This window comes from Diospyros lotus, chromosome 3 (assembly GCF_014633365.1).
Source record: "Diospyros lotus cultivar Yz01 chromosome 3, ASM1463336v1, whole genome shotgun sequence".
Classification (NCBI taxonomy): Eukaryota; Viridiplantae; Streptophyta; class Magnoliopsida; order Ericales; family Ebenaceae; genus Diospyros; species Diospyros lotus.
In genome coordinates, this window is record NC_068340.1 from 37,138,519 (window position 1) to 37,153,890 (window position 15,372).

The 15,372-nt window shown below is 40.0% G+C and overlaps 1 protein-coding gene and 1 pseudogene across 1 annotated transcript; one reads left to right on the plus strand and one right to left on the minus strand.

Moving 5' to 3' along the window:
- Positions 1 to 337: 337 nt before the first annotated feature.
- On the plus strand, positions 338 to 6,258 carry LOC127797317 (DEAD-box ATP-dependent RNA helicase 7). Its single transcript, XM_052330121.1, has 14 exons — positions 338 to 937; positions 1,686 to 1,820; positions 1,954 to 2,094; positions 2,224 to 2,335; positions 2,612 to 2,682; positions 2,893 to 3,047; positions 3,156 to 3,267; positions 3,863 to 3,964; positions 4,046 to 4,106; positions 4,237 to 4,405; positions 4,487 to 4,583; positions 4,674 to 4,768; positions 4,943 to 5,076; positions 5,702 to 6,258. Exons 1-14 carry the CDS (start codon positions 452 to 454, stop codon positions 5,935 to 5,937), a joined length of 2,106 nt encoding a protein of 701 aa, XP_052186081.1. The 5' UTR covers positions 338 to 451; the 3' UTR covers positions 5,938 to 6,258.
- A 963-nt stretch (positions 6,259 to 7,221) lies between these two features.
- On the minus strand, positions 7,222 to 14,831 carry LOC127797318 (cytochrome P450 704C1-like; annotated as a pseudogene).
- Positions 14,832 to 15,372: the final 541 nt, after the last annotated feature.

Below are 15,372 nucleotides of genomic sequence, written 5' to 3' on the forward strand. Positions count from 1 at the left end.
CTTAAAAAATAAAAATTAATCCATAACCCTTTATTCGGGAAATTAATTTCCTTTACTTCTAATACCTAAACGTGTATTTTTAAATTATTAAAAATTTAAAAATAAAAAAAACCAAAAATCATTTTTCTCACCTAACCAATCTCATAGTCTCCCAATTCTGTGGAGATTATAATATTGAGGAGATTATTCGTAGTTAACTTCACTTCCAAACAGACCCTAAACGTAACGACGGCGATCCAGGGTTTCCGCCTTTCTTGGATTCTTTATAATCCGACGACAGTCCTTCAAATCAATTAGGGTTTCATCATCTGACGGCTAGCGATTGCTCCGCCGTCAAATAGTATAAATTCACGAACCCTAAACCCTTCTCTTTCTCTTTCTCTCTCTCTCCCCCTCTCTCTCTCTTCGTACCAGGAGAGAAGAGAAACCTATTATCGTGCCTCCGAAGACGATGGAGACCCATTCCAACCTCAAAGCCATGGGATTCGACTCTTCGGCAGACAAGAAAATCAAGAAGGAGAAAATTAAGAAGGAGAAGAAGCCGAAGGTCTTGGACTCCGATTCTGACGAGCTGAGCGTTTTGGAGAAGAAGCAGAGGAAGAGCAAGAAGAAAGATAAGAAGCGGAAGGCGGCCGAGATCAGCGGCGATGAGGAGGAGAGGAGTGAGACGAGCTCGGAGCTCGGCCAGCCGATGAATTTGAAGGCGGCGGGCGGCGGGGAGTCGGCGAAGAAGATCAAGAAGATGAAGTCGGTCGAGGTTGATTCTGACGAGGAGGGTGAGGAGAATCCTAATGCGGTGTCCAATTTTCGAATTTCTGCGCCGTTGAGAGAGGCCCTGAAGGCGAAGGGGATTGAGTCGTTGTTTCCCATTCAGGCTATGACTTTTGGTGTTGTTCTCGACGGGTCGGATTTGGTTGGGCGGGCTCGTACTGGTCAGGTACGGATTTCTTGGTTCGGACTATGTCGTCTTGGTTTTTTTTTTTTTAATTTTTTTTTTGCTTTATAGCACTTGGAATTTGAATCTAGATAATTAGTCCTATTTCAGAAGCCAATCGATGTCATCTTCAATTTATTATCAACTGAATTCTATTTTGCAGTTAAAAATATGTCCAAAATAACGCATCTATAAGAAGGTGATCTGGTAGTTGTCTCTGGAATTTCTTCCTGTAGTTTGTTGGAAAAGAAAACTAGGCTAGTGTACTGTTGCAGCTCCCCGTTTTTGTTTTCTGGTTTGTTTATTTATCCTTGCATTTGGGTAGAAGAATTTCAGATAATGTCATTTCAAATCAGTCATTTGAAATGTTTGCATTTCAAATTTTATCATTTGAAATAACACCTATTTAGGTGTCATTCCAAATCCGTATACTTTTTTGATCTAAATCCAGTGTGGATTTGACAACCAAATTCAAATGCTTGAACAATTATGTAAGCAAATAATGGCCTTGAAAATTCTAATTCCAAATATCCAAACACATTATTCTGCTGACGCTAGTTCTTTCAAGTCTCAACAGCAAATTTAGTTAATTTATTTTAATCTGCTGTTAAATAATATACCCTTATTTTTAAAGTGGCGAATGTATTATCAAATTTACTCAGCTATTAATTTAATAGTTGGTTTCCATTTTTCTGTTGTTTATTGAGCACAAACAACTGCGCACCCTTATCATACTATTATACTCTTGCAGGGTAAAACACTGGCCTTTGTGTTGCCCATTTTGGAATCTCTAACTAATGGACCTACAAGAGAATCACGAAAGACTGGATATGGGAGAACGCCTAGTGTTCTCGTACTTCTACCAACTAGGGAATTGGCCACTCAGGTATGAAATAGCAGCTTTATCTAAAATTTGTTTTCTTTTTGTATTGGATTCATATCTTCTTCACCTTTTTTCATAAGCCCTTTTAATTCGCTGCTTTTGCATTTTTTTTTCTGTTTAAAACATATTACTACAGGTATTTGCAGACTTTGAAGGTTATGGTGCTGCGTTAGGTCTGAATTCATGTTGTTTGTATGGGGGAGCTCCTTACCAAACTCAACAGATTAAATTGAAGAGAGGGGTTGATATAGTTGTAGGAACCCCTGGCCGGATTAAGGTAATCATTTTAATTAACTTAATTTGGCCTTCTTTTCAACTTGAATTTAAAAATTATTGTCCAACAATGCTACTTGTTCTCTGCATTTTGACAAGTGTGACCATCACTTCCTGCAAATTTTTGTTGTAGGATCACATAGAGAGAGGAAATATTGATTTGAGCTCATTAAAATTCCGTGTCCTTGATGAAGCTGATGAAATGTTGAGGATGGGTTTTGTTGAAGACGTTGAACTTATTCTAGGTATGCAATTTTCATCATATATTAGTATGGTTGGTATGATAAATAATGGTTGGTTTATTGGGTACCTTGGACCACGTAATAGAATGGTATTGAAGCATGTGTTAACATATTATGCTCACAGGTTTTATGATTTCTATTTCTACCTTTTTTTTTTTTTTTTTGCTAATGCTATTCTTAATGGGGTTAACAGGAGATATATTTTTTTGTTGGACCTTCATTGTTGTGTTTGCTTCATATGGTTGCCACTAATGCTTCATTTTTTGTTGAACCTTACAGGGAAGGTGGAGGATGCAAGTAAGGTGCAAACACTTCTGTTTAGTGCAACTTTACCGGAGTGGGTGAAACATGTTCGTTTCTTAACTAATATTATTGCTTCAATTCCTGCTGGAAGTTCAGTATTGAAAATTTTAGTAAATATGATATATCATTATACCCCCTCCCCATCCCCTAATGTTAAGGAAGTGGAACCTGATTTCAGATTTCATGGAGTCCTCTTTATTACCTTTTTTGAAGGCCATACTTTTTTCTGACTGAAGCCTGACTTTTTGCGTTTCCAGATTGCTGCCAGGTTTCTTAAACCTGATAAGAAAACTGTTGATCTTGTTGGTAATGAGAAAATGAAGGCTAGTATCAATGTGCGTCATATAATTATTCCCTGCTCCAGTTCAGCCAGATCCCAGCTTATTCCTGATATTATTCGCTGCTATAGCAGGTTAGTTGTTTCTGGTGCCCAACCATTTGTTAGTCACTGTATTCAGCTTATATAGTTGTTGTCAATCCTTTTGATTTTATTTTTTACTTTCTGGGATGGCTCATCCAGTGGAGGGCGCACTATTATTTTCACTGAGACAAAGGATTCTGCTTCTGAACTTGCTGGCTTATTGCCTGGAGCACGTGCTTTGCATGGGGACATCCAGCAAGCTCAGCGAGAGGTATGCTAAGAATTTAGCTTCCCTACATTAAGAGGAATCTTCATTTATTTTTTGTTTTTTTGGGTTGGTCAATCATCATTTAATTGTGATTGTTATCTTTGAACCTCTTTGGGTGGCAAGTATAATTGCTTTATGCATAAGATATAGTTACGGGGGTGATTTTGTTCAAACATGTTTTTGTTGCCTAGGAATCTGTGGCTTATGCTGCAGCCCACATGTTGGGAACTTAGGTTAGGTGCAGTGATTAATTTTGTCTATTAATTGTTTTTACCCTGTAAATTAACTATGCTGCTTTTTCTTGGGTTGGTCTTCTCATAGTTGTTTTCAAGCTGAGCATGTGAATAGGTGGTTGTTTGGTCTTAAAATCATTGCTGTTTTCATTCTTGACTGGGAGATGCATGAATCATTGAACTCAGCCAGGAGCTATGTACAGGAAACCTTAGATAACTGTGATTCCTCTTGGTTTCCCACCTTGTTTCTATGAGCATGACACAGCATGATCTCGCATGATTAAGATGTTGCCTGTGTTTTAACCTTCTTCCTTTCTTTTGCTTCTCTTCTGTCCTTTTTCTTATATGTAATCTGATGCTCCCAGGTCACATTATCTGGATTCAGATCAGGTAAGTTCATGACATTAGTGGCCACAAATGTGGCGGCTCGGGGATTGGACATCAATGACGTCCAGTTAATTATACAGGTTTGTTCCAAAATGTTTTCACATTGCCTTTGTTATGATATTTATTAGTATAATACTACTGACGACAGCTATATGCTACAGTGTGAACCTCCACGTGATGTAGAAGCATATATTCATCGATCTGGGCGGACGGGGAGAGCTGGTAAATCTAAACCTTGGGTTCTTTGTTTTTCTTGATTTTTTTTTTTTTGGGTGCTGGTTTACAGTTATTTGGATGGTTAAGTGGCTGGATGTTATATTATTACTTAGAGAGAGATTATCTCATACTCCAGGAAATACGGGGGTGGCAGTGATGCTTTATGACCCAAGAAGGTCAAACATTTCCAAGATAGAAAGAGAATCTGGTGTGAAATTTGAGCACATATCTGCTCCTCAGCCAGCTGATATTGCTAAAGCTGCTGGTTTAGAAGCAATAGAAACAATCAGCCAAGTCTCTGACAGGTAATTGCTTTCAGACATTTTATGAGGACAACTTCAGTGCTGTAACTTTCATCGTACTGACATATATTTCTACGATTATAGTGTCATTCCCATCTTCAAGTCAGCTGCTGAGGAGCTACTGAATACATCTGGTCTATCACCAGCAGAACTTCTGGCAAAAGCCCTAGCCAAAACTGCTGTGAGTTATTTGTCCTCTCATCCTGTATTATTCATGAACTTTGGATTTCTGGGAAAGCTTGGGTTTACTTCTTTTTTTTTTTTGTGTCAGGGTTATACTGAGATTAGGAGTAGATCACTTCTCACTTCCATGGAGAACCATGTCACTCTACTTCTTGAGGCTGGAAGGCCCATCTACACGCTATCGTAAGTCCTGGAAGATTTTGTGCCTCTTATCCCATGTATTTGATAAATAATGTTGCAAAACTGTGAACACTGGTCTTGCTTATCTAGGCCAATATCGGTAAATTCCATCATTCACAGTTAATTAAGGTGGAGATTGTTTAAAGCCTAACACTTCTTGGTATTATGACATTTCAGCTTTGCTTATGGCATCTTGAGGAGGTTTTTACCTGAGGAGAAGGTGGAGTCTGTGAAAGGTATTGCTCTAACAGTTGATGGAAATGGGGCAGTATTTGATGTTCCTGCTGAAGATCTGGACATGTTCCTTGCAGGTAAAACCACCACACCTGTTTGGTGTTTTCTTATAATTTAGTAATGAATAGTTCTCCGTGTAATGCATGATCTAAAATCTTAATTGTTTTGGCCAAGGGAAATCTTAATTGGATGGCTACTAATCCTGATCTCTCTCTCTCTCTCTGCATTTCTCTTCTATTAACATAAATTGTTTACAACCACGGTTCTCACAGAAAAAGGTTAGCCGAAGTTAACTATTGGGCTCTTTAAATTAAGGTCCCCCCCCCCGCGGGAAACAGGATCAAGTAATATTACCCAAAATCCCTTCAAGTATGCTACTGATGTGGGATTGAGTTATGATAAATTCCCTTGTTTTAGGCCTAGTATTGTTTGCAGGCTATAAATCTCTTACCTCACAACTAAGGTCAGTCTTAAAATACTCTCTTTGGCTCCTACCGACCTAATTGTGGTATTATTGGTTCTGATACCTCTAGTAGCACCATGAACGGTACCTAAGGTTTGCTTGTCCATGTTAACTCCCGGCCCGTAGAACCACATAATATACAAAGATGTAAGATTTGAGTCATGATTTTATGTGTTTAAAATAATTGGGCATGATTTATACTTAAGGATTTTGTTTCTTGTTCTCGCTGGTGCATGCAGGCCAGGAAAATGCTCAAGGTGTGAGCTTAGAGGTGGTGAAGGCATTGCCTCGCTTGCAAGAGAGAGATCAGTCAAGAGGGGGTAGATTTGGTAGTGGTTCTCGTGGTGGTTTTGCAGATAGGAGAGGTGGCGGTGGCAGGTTCTCCGGTGGAAGAGGGGGTAGAGGAGGTGGTTTCTCTGACAGAAGAAATGATAGATTTTCGAAAGGTGGACGTGGTAATAACAGAAAATGGTAAAGGGCTCCGAGATTGTCACACGACTCTGCAACGGACTGGAGATGCATGCATTATATTGCTTTGCTGCTGCTGGGAGGAAGAACTTGTGCAATAACTGACGGGAACAGAGTTATTGTCTATCGGCTGGTTTATTTAAGAAAATGAAAATCTAGGTTCTATATATAGAAATTTTGTTTTTACTTATTGAATTCATCCGTAAATTCTGGGGTTTTTCCCGAGTTCCCCAGTTTTTTGTGTGCTTTGGTTAAAGAATTTTGCTTAAAGATTACTGTCTACTCACTATATTATTAATTGGTAAATGTACTCATTAATTCTTTGTTACGCACAGGTTCTACATGATATTTGTGAATGTCTACTATTAGGGGAGAGTATTCGGTTATAATTGACTGAACCGTCCACTTTTTTATCAACTGAATTGAATCAAACTGATCATAGCCCACTAATCGAGTTGAGCCGAGTTGAACTGAACCGAACTGATAGGATATGTTAATTGAAAAATTAAAATCGAAATAACTCGTATTACTGAACTTCACTAAAACTTAACGAATGGGTGAACATGATCGAAGGGAGAGAGATGTAGCAGGGGTGGTGTCGGCCTTTGCATAGGAAGGAAACGAAAGGTTAGAAACAAAGATGAATGGTCAGTCCTTATTTGGTTGGGCCTTCCTTCCGCTTGGCTAGAGGCCCAAATGGCCCTTCATCTTTGATTGTTATGTGGCCATGAGATAGAGAGATTGTCGTGAGGCGGTAGGAGGGGATTGACGGTCATGAGGCGATGGGAGGAAGGTAACGTTCGTGAGGTGGCGGGAGGGGGGCGACGAAGGTGAGGCAGTGACAGTGAGATCGAGATCAAGAGAGAGAGAACGAGAGAGGGGGTTTTGAGAACGAGAAATGAGAAGCTGCGTGAGTAGGAGGGAAGCGATGACTAGTGGTGAGGCCTGAGAAGGGGGCGATAGATCGATTGGCACGCGGGCGCACGTGCGCGTGAGAGAGAGAGGAGTCTAACGTCGTGACTCATGAGGCTAAGAGGTTCGGGGTAAGGGAGAAAGAAGTTTTGGGGGGTCGGGGAGCCAGAAACTTTCTAGTAGAGTCAAGGGGTCACATTGGGGGGGGGGGGGGGGTTGTTGTGGAACTGTGGGGCAGTAAATCATGGGCAGCAAAAAATAATGGGTTGTGGAGGAGAATTCGGTTATTTCGATTAACTAAAATATTCGAAATTTTTTATAAATATAATCGAACCGAATCAATCGATTCAGTTAGTTCGATTCGGTTGGGTCGGTTGAACAAAAAAAATGCACACCCCTATCTACTATAGTTTGTTAATTTTAGAAAAAAAAAAAAAAAAAACAAAGCTGGCTTCTATACAAGCACATATCCGAGCATGCTCTTGTAGAGTGAACTAAAACAAAATGGTCTGGAGTTTACTGCTTGCTTTCGATGCAGGGCCGATCTCTGCGTGTGGCAATTAGACGGAGGGCCCCGTCAATATGCAGCGTGAGCATGGTCTTGTAGTTCACAGCTTGATGCTGGTCATAGAGCTTGAACGCAAAGCTGCTAATCAGAAGAGCCGAGAATATCTTCATCTGCCTGTACGCAAACTCTTTTCCCAAGCAAATTCTTGGCCCAGCCAGCGTCACAACAATGGTTTCACTTTCTACGAGTCTTCAACAACCAAGTCATAAAATTGAATCCTTTTGCCAAAGTGTATTGGAGTTATTAGGTAAGATATTACATTATTTACAAGGAAATTTTCAATCGTTATTGACATTAGTCGTTTCGAAAACATGGTGCTTTAGTTCTCTTCTGTGGTTCATGTTGAACTTTTTAACATTAGTGTGATTGTAGTGCTCTTTCTCACCTGAAATGCTGTAAATTTGAAAGAGCTTTCTTGCTGGAAGACACCGTCTTCGTTGAGCCATCTCTGTGGCCTGAACTCCGCTGCATCATCCCCCCACAGCCATTTCATCCTGCCCATGGCATAAGGCTGGTATGCCACTTGATCCCCTCTCCTCACACTCACTCCATCCGGCAACGTGTCATCCGATAAACAAAGCTTTCCATCCTGTAGCACGCATACCCCAAATTGTATACGGTACGGATAATAGATGACGCTAAAAGGTGAGCAAATTGCATGTTACCTACCACAGGAACTGCAGGGTATAGTCTCAGTGTCTCCGTTAACGCTGCATGCCGATACTGCACTTTTTCAAGGGCTTCTTCACTGAGGCTGGCTGCAAGTTCACCAAAGCTTGAATTTTCTTTAGCTTTTGTTGCTCCCCACACTTCGCGTGCTATTCTTTCTTGAACAAGAGGGTGCTTGCACATCATGTAAAGGAACCAGGAAAGAGTGCTGGCTGTAGTGTCCTTTCCAGCTATTATGAAACTCAGAATCATGTCTTTCAAATACTTGGGATCTGTCTCATTTGATTCCAGAAACCTAGATAAAATGTCTCCTTTCTTCGTCTGCCATTCATTGTGTCAGCAAAACAGGAATAATTTCAGAGCTAATTCAATTAACACTTTAACAGAAGGCCAGGCCAGGTAGTCAAACTCACTTGTAAGCCGTCCTGTGAACCATGGGCTTGTTCAATCTTGCTTCTGATAAGCTTGTACACAAATCTGTCAACTACTTGAATGCAAAATTTCAGTTTTGCTTCTGATCCGATGTTCAGAAACCGCCTTATCTTCCAGAATACATCAACATACCGGTAGAGGGTAATTGCACTTGCTTCATCGAAAGCACTGGTGAATAGTGCTCCTCCATTTGTTCCACACATGCTGTCTAGATCCACACCAAGAACAACCTTGAATACTGAATCTAGTGTCGATTTCATGAACAAATTCTGCCAATTGGGAACAATAGTCAGTTTGCTATTGGAAAAATATGGGATGCTACTCCCACTTTTCATGCGTCTAGAACCTGTAGTTAGAATTTTTTCCTGTTCTTACCTGTACCTCAATGGGTTGGTTAGAGTTTGCAGCCTCAGATACAATTTGAGCAAGTCTTACGGAATTGGTTCTGAACACTTCAGAGCTGAATTCTCTCAAGAGTCCTGGTAGAGAATTCATAGCTTGATGCCTTCCTCTGATGCCTCCACTTCTCTCCATCCACCGTGAATGTTGAAGTCAGGTTTTTCTAGATACTCCCAAGTTAGATTAGAATATTTGTAATGATATTTGGCTGTGGAGGGTTAGTAAAAGGAATGGATGTCCTTGTTTTATGGAAAGTTTTTTGTAAGGGCTGCTAAAGGGAAAGTTGTAATAGGTATGGTCCCTCCTTAAATCATGGGATTATGTCTTTTGTGTATATATATCAGCAAGTATCAATGAGGCATTATCAAGTTCTGAAAAACAGAAAAGTGTGTTCCTTCCTTTCTATGCTATAATTCTAACAAATGGTATCAGAGCTGTCTTCTTGAGGGATCTGTGAGGAAAATTCTGAGAGTGTTTGTGAGGTGAGAGATCAAACACTTGAGAGAGTGAGATGGCTTCCAGCAATTTCCTAAGGACGGGTCCTCTAATGTTTACAGGAGAAAATTATCACATATGGGTGATAAAGATGAAGGCATACCTCAAGGCTTTAAATTTGTGGGATGCAGTGGAAGTAGGAGCAGATCCTCCGCCTTTGCTGCCTAATCCAACAATGGCTCAGATTAAGAATCATGAAGAACAGAAAGCTAAACAACCAAAGGCTCTCACATGCATTCATTCAGCACTGTCAGATGTTATCTTCACCAGAATAATGACCTGTGAAAGTCCTAAGGAAGCATGGGAAAAGCTAAGATCAGAATTTGAAGGAAGTGACAGGGTAAGGGCTGTTAAACTCCTAACTTTAAAACGTGAATTTGAAATGCTAAGGATGAAAGAAGGTGAAACGATGAAAGATCATTCTGCTAAGCTCATGGAGCTTGTAAATAAGATAAGGCTGTTTGGAGAGATTTATGAAGATAGTAAGGTGGTAGAAAAAATTCTAATCAGTTTGCCAGCAAGATTTGAGTCCAAGATTTCAGCCATTGAGGAATCTTGTGATCTCAAGACTTTAACAATTGCTGAGTTGATTAGTAAACTGCAAGCACAAGAGCAGAGAACAAGTATAAGAGAGGAAGAAGTATCTGAAGGGGCATTTCAAGCCAGGCATAAAGGGAAACAGCCTGCTAAAGACTCAAAACAGCCTACATCAAACAAAGGAGGTAAAGGAAAAGGTATTATGGGGTCCAAGGAATTTGGAAAAAATGGCAAGTTTCCACCGTGCAACACTTGTCAAAGGACCAATCATCTGGAGAAGGATTGTTGGTACAAAGGGAAACCTCAAATAGAATGCAGGTTTTGCAAAAAGCCTAGTCACATAGAAAGAAATTGTAGGGCCAAGCAAAGTCAATCTCAAGGTCAGTCCACACAACAAGCAAATTTTATAGATGAGCAGGAGAATGAATCTGCTAGTCTGTTTATGGCTTTCCAGAAAACACAAAACTCCTATAAGCAGACTTGGTTTATTGATAGTGGCTGCACTAGTCACATGTCCAAAGATGAGCAGATTTTTTCTAATTTAGATAGGTCTGTGAAGACAAGAGTAAAGCTTGGAAATGGACAGGTGGTTCAAGCAGAAGGAAAGGGTTCAGTGGCAGTAAACACTAAGCAAGGTACTAAATACATTCATGATGTGCTATTTATACCTTGTTTAGCTCAGAATTTATTAAGTGTAGCTCAAATGCTTGCAAATGGGTACTCATTATCATTTAAAGGGAAATTCTGCTATATTTATGATCCTCATGATTGCTTGATTGCTAAAGTGGTTATGGTTGACAAGGCCTTTCCTTTAAACTGGAATGTTGTTGGTGATAGTGCTAATTTTGCAAAGATAGATGAATCTGTGGTATGGCACAGAAGGTATGGGCACTTTAATTTGGTTGCTTTGAAATATATGCAAGCAAATGATTTAACAAGGGACCTACCTGAAATCCAAGTGACTAGTGATGTGTGTGGTTCTTGTCAATTTGGAAAAATGCATAGACAAACATTTCCAGCTAGTGCAACATGGAGAGCTAAGGAGAAATTAGAGTTAGTGCACACAGATGTTTGTGGACCAATGAGCATAGAATCATTAAGTCAAAACAAATATTTTGTGCTCTTTATTGATGATTTCACTAGAATGACTTGGGTATATTTCTTGAGAAGCAAAGGGGATGTCTTTTACGTGTTTAAGAAGTTTAAGACTATGGTTGAGACTCAAAGTGGATGCAAGTTGAAGGCTTTGAGATCTGATAATGGGAAGGAGTATACTTCTCATGAATTTGAGAGGTTTTGTGCAGATTTGGGTGTTAGTCATCAACTAACAGTGAACTACTCACCACAGCAAAATGGAGTTTCAGAGAGGAAGAACAGAACTGTTGTGGAAATGGCAAGGTGCATGATGGTGGAAAAGAATTTGCCTTTGAATTTCTGGGCAGAGGCTATTCATACAACAGTGTATTTACTCAACAGGCTGCCTACTAGATCAGTGGATGGGAAGACTCCAGTGGAAGCTTGGTCAGGGTTAAAACCAACAGCCAAACACTTGAGGACATTTGGTTCAATTTGCTATGTCCATGTGCCCTCTGCAAAGAGAAGCAAGCTAGATCAGAAGGCTGAAGTGGGAATTTTCTTGGGCTATTCATCCATGTCAAAAGGCTACAGGATTTATAATATGCAAAGTCAAAAAGTTTATGTGAGCAGGGATGTGGTGATTGATGAGTGTCTACACTGGAATTGGGACAAAGGTCTTGCTGAAAAAGACACAATTTTCTTGCAGAAAACTGAAGGGAAATCTGATTCACCACAACTTTCTGTTTTGACTTTTAGAATGAATTCTGACAAGGCTGCTGATTCCCCTCCTGATTCTCCTATTCTCAAGACAAAATCATTGTCTGAGGTATATGAGAAATGCAATTATGCAGCCTTGGAGCCTTCCTCCTTTGCTGAAGCAGTAAAGTATGAAGAATGGAGATTGGCAATGCAGGAGGAGATTGATATGATAGAGAAAAATCATACTTGGCAGCTTGTGGACAGACCTGAAGTAAGAAATGTGATAGGGGTGAAGTGGATTTTCAGGACAAAGTTGAATCCTGATGGCTCTATTCACAAACACAAGGCTAGACTTGTTGTCAAGGGATATTCACAGCAAGCTGGTGTAGATTATGGTGACATGTTTGCACCAGTTGCAAGGCATGAAACTATAAGGTTGCTATTAGCTTTGGTTGCTAACTTGAAATGGGAAGTGTATCACTTGGATGTAAAGTCAGCATTCTTGAATGGTGAGCTACAAGAGGAGTTATTTGTTGAGCAACCAGAAGGATTTCAGGTTTCAGGGATGGAGAACAAGGTTTACAAGTTACAAAAGGCTTTGTATGGCCTGAAACAAGCTCCTAGAGCCTGGTACAGCAAAGTAGACTCACACCTGCTGCATTGTGGTTTCACAAGAAGTGAAAATGAAGCTACACTCTATGTTAAAAGGTTTGAAACTGGAGAATTGTTAATCTTATCTATCTATGTTGATGATATGTTAGTAACTGGAAGTAATTCAAGGCTAATTGCTGAATTCAAGAAGGAAATGGAAGCTGTATTCGAAATGTCAGACTTGGGGCTTATGACCTACTTTCTAGGGATGGAGATTAGCCAATCATCGGCTGGCATCTTCATTTCCCAAAGAAAGTATGCACTTGATTTGTTGAAGAAGTTTAATATGGAAAGGTGTAAATCTGTTGCTACACCTCTGGCTCAAAATGGAAAGCTGTCAAAAGCAGAAAAGGGTGAAGATGTGGATCCTAGCCATTATAGAAGTTTGGTGGGAAGCCTCTTGTATTTAACTGCTTCAAGACCAGATATCATGTTTGCAGCAAGTGTGTTGTCCAGGTATATGCAATCACCTGGTCAGGTTCATTTAGGGGCAGCTAAAAGAGTCCTAAGGTATGTCAAAGGTACTTATGATTCTGGAATTTGGTATACAACAGCAGAAAATGGAAAGCTGCAAGGGTTTTCTGATAGTGACTGGGCAGGATGCCTTGATGACATGAAAAGCACCACTGGTTATGTATTTTCTATGGGTTCAGGAGTTTTTTCATGGGTTTCAAGGAAGCAAGATGTTATTGCTCAGTCAACTGCAGAAGCAGAGTACATAGCTGCTGCTACTGCTGCTAACCAAGCCATTTGGTTAAGGAAGGTTTTGGCAGATTTGTTTCAAACTCAACAGGAAGCTACTGTCATTCAAGTTGACAATAAATCAGCCATTTCAATGACTAAAAATCCAGTGCAACATGGGCGTACAAAGCACATAAATGTCAGGTTTCATGCCATCAGGTAAGCTGAAAAAGAAGGTGAAGTGCAGCTGATTCATTGCAGCTCAGAAAACCAACTTGCAGACATTATGACTAAGTCACTTGCAGCTGGAAGGTTTGAAGATTTAAGGGTCAAACTGGGAGTCTCCAAGAAAAATCATGAGGAGGAGTGTTGAAGTCAGGTTTTTCTAGATACTCCCAAGTTAGATTAGAATATTTGTAATGATATTTGGCTGTGGAGGGTTAGTAAAAAGGAATGGATGTCCTTGTTTTATGGAAAGTTTTTTGTAAGGGCTGCTAAAGGGAAAGTTGTAATAGGTATGGCCCCTCCTTAAATCATGGGATTATGTCTTTTGTGTATATATATCAGTAAGTATCAATGAGGCATTATCAAATTCTGAAAAACAGAAAAGTGTGCTCCTTCCTTTCTATGCTATAATTCTAACAGTGAAGATCCCATCGCCTAGAAGATCTGTCAAGATGCCGTAGTGATACCATCCCTGCAACCAATTTTTCAGGAACCCAGCACAAAGGGTGATTTAGATCTGGTCTGGAGGGTCAGCCATACCATTCAACTTGGTAATACTTTCTTTCAAAAATTGGGAATGCAGAAGTTGCATCAAATACATATATAGAACTTGGTAGTCTTCTTTTGGGATTCAGTTTTTAGACTTACCAACAAAAGATGTTTTTGATTTCAAAGAAGTTGCAGTTTCCTATGAACTAACTTAATGTCAATTCAAGATTGAACTGTAAGGACAAGTGTTTCTGTACGGGCATTTTACCTTGCCGTAGTTTTCAAAGTTTGTCTTGAGTATGTACTCAACATTTGCAGGATCTGAAGTATAGACCTCATTCCTGCCAAGATTAAGAAATCTGTAGGTCCTGTGCTTGCATGCAATCTCTGTCATGTAATCATGTAATCTACTGAAGTTGGCAAGCATATTAAAGATTGTCCCCACAACTGGGGCCGTTCTCTTTCTCTTCTTGAGAGATCCCTCTGCAAACTTGATAAAAAAAATAGCTAGAATTACACTGATAGTTGCTACTATGAATGAGAAAGAGGTGGACAAGAGATCCATAGAGAGCTCTTTATGGCTATTCCACTAGTTTGATCTTCGCTCCTTTAACCTGTTGGAAGAAAATGGACAGAGGCGGTCAGACCCGGATGGATAATCGGCCGCTGGAGATAAGACAAGGTCGTCAGCAAATGGATAGAGGATAAGAAGAAGAAGAAAAAGGACACTAGATCTTTATGGCTTTTCAACCACCTTGATCTTCTTCGCTGCTTTAACCTGTTCGAAGAGAATGGATGGAGGCGGACAGACCCAGATAATCGGCAGCTGGAGATAAGACAACGTCGTCAGCAAAGAAGATCAAGGTAAGGCACAGACCCGGCATCTCTCTCTCAAGGAAAGGCCAGAAAAAGGAAAAAAAATCGCGCAAGAAAATGGACGGAGGCGGACAGATAAGGGTATTCGGCAGCTGGAGACAAGACAAGGTCGTCGGCAAAGAAGATCAAGGCGAGGTAGAGACCTGGCCTCTCTCTCCCTCGCAAGGTAAGAGGATCTCAAGGGGGAGTGCTAATTTGAAGTGCTAAATTATCTATTTATAATTTTGAATAGTGTTATAGTACTTCTAAAAAATAAATCTGCTCCAATGGTAAATATCAAAATAGAGGTATCATTAATATTTTAAATTCAAATAATTAATATTTTATAATAAAAGTTGAAATAGACCAATTAAAAATGACGGTTAGAGTTTGCATCTCTCTCTTTTTTTCTCTCCAGAGATTGTAAAAATGGCACCCCAAGAGGATTGTTGCCATTTAATAACCCCATATCCCACCTCATTGGAGTGGTTAATTTTTAATTTGGGGTGTCATTTTGGCGGTTATGGAAATGGCATCCCAGATGCCACTCCTCATTAGAGATGCTCTAAGGCCAGAAAAAAAAAAAATGAAACAGTAGATTGCAACGTGGAATCCAACCAATTCGCGAGCGCGGTTGGGGGGAGGGGAGGGGGGAAATTTTTTCCTTAACTATACTCAATCGGTTGTGGCATTACAAAGGTATTAAACAAGGAACAATTATTAAGTCTTTATAATAAGGAAAAGTACAGGAGT

Excerpts from the sequence above, each read along its gene's own strand:
- LOC127797317 (XM_052330121.1), top strand. The coding sequence starts at position 452 with ATGGAGACCCATTCCAACCTCAAAGCCATGGGATTCGACTCTTCGGCA. Across the intron at positions 2,683-2,892 it reads TACCGGAGTGGGTGAAACAT|ATTGCTGCCAGGTTTCTTAA; the intron begins GTTCGTTTCTTA and ends TTGCGTTTCCAG. Across the intron at positions 4,769-4,942 it reads AGGCCCATCTACACGCTATC|CTTTGCTTATGGCATCTTGA; the intron begins GTAAGTCCTGGA and ends ATGACATTTCAG.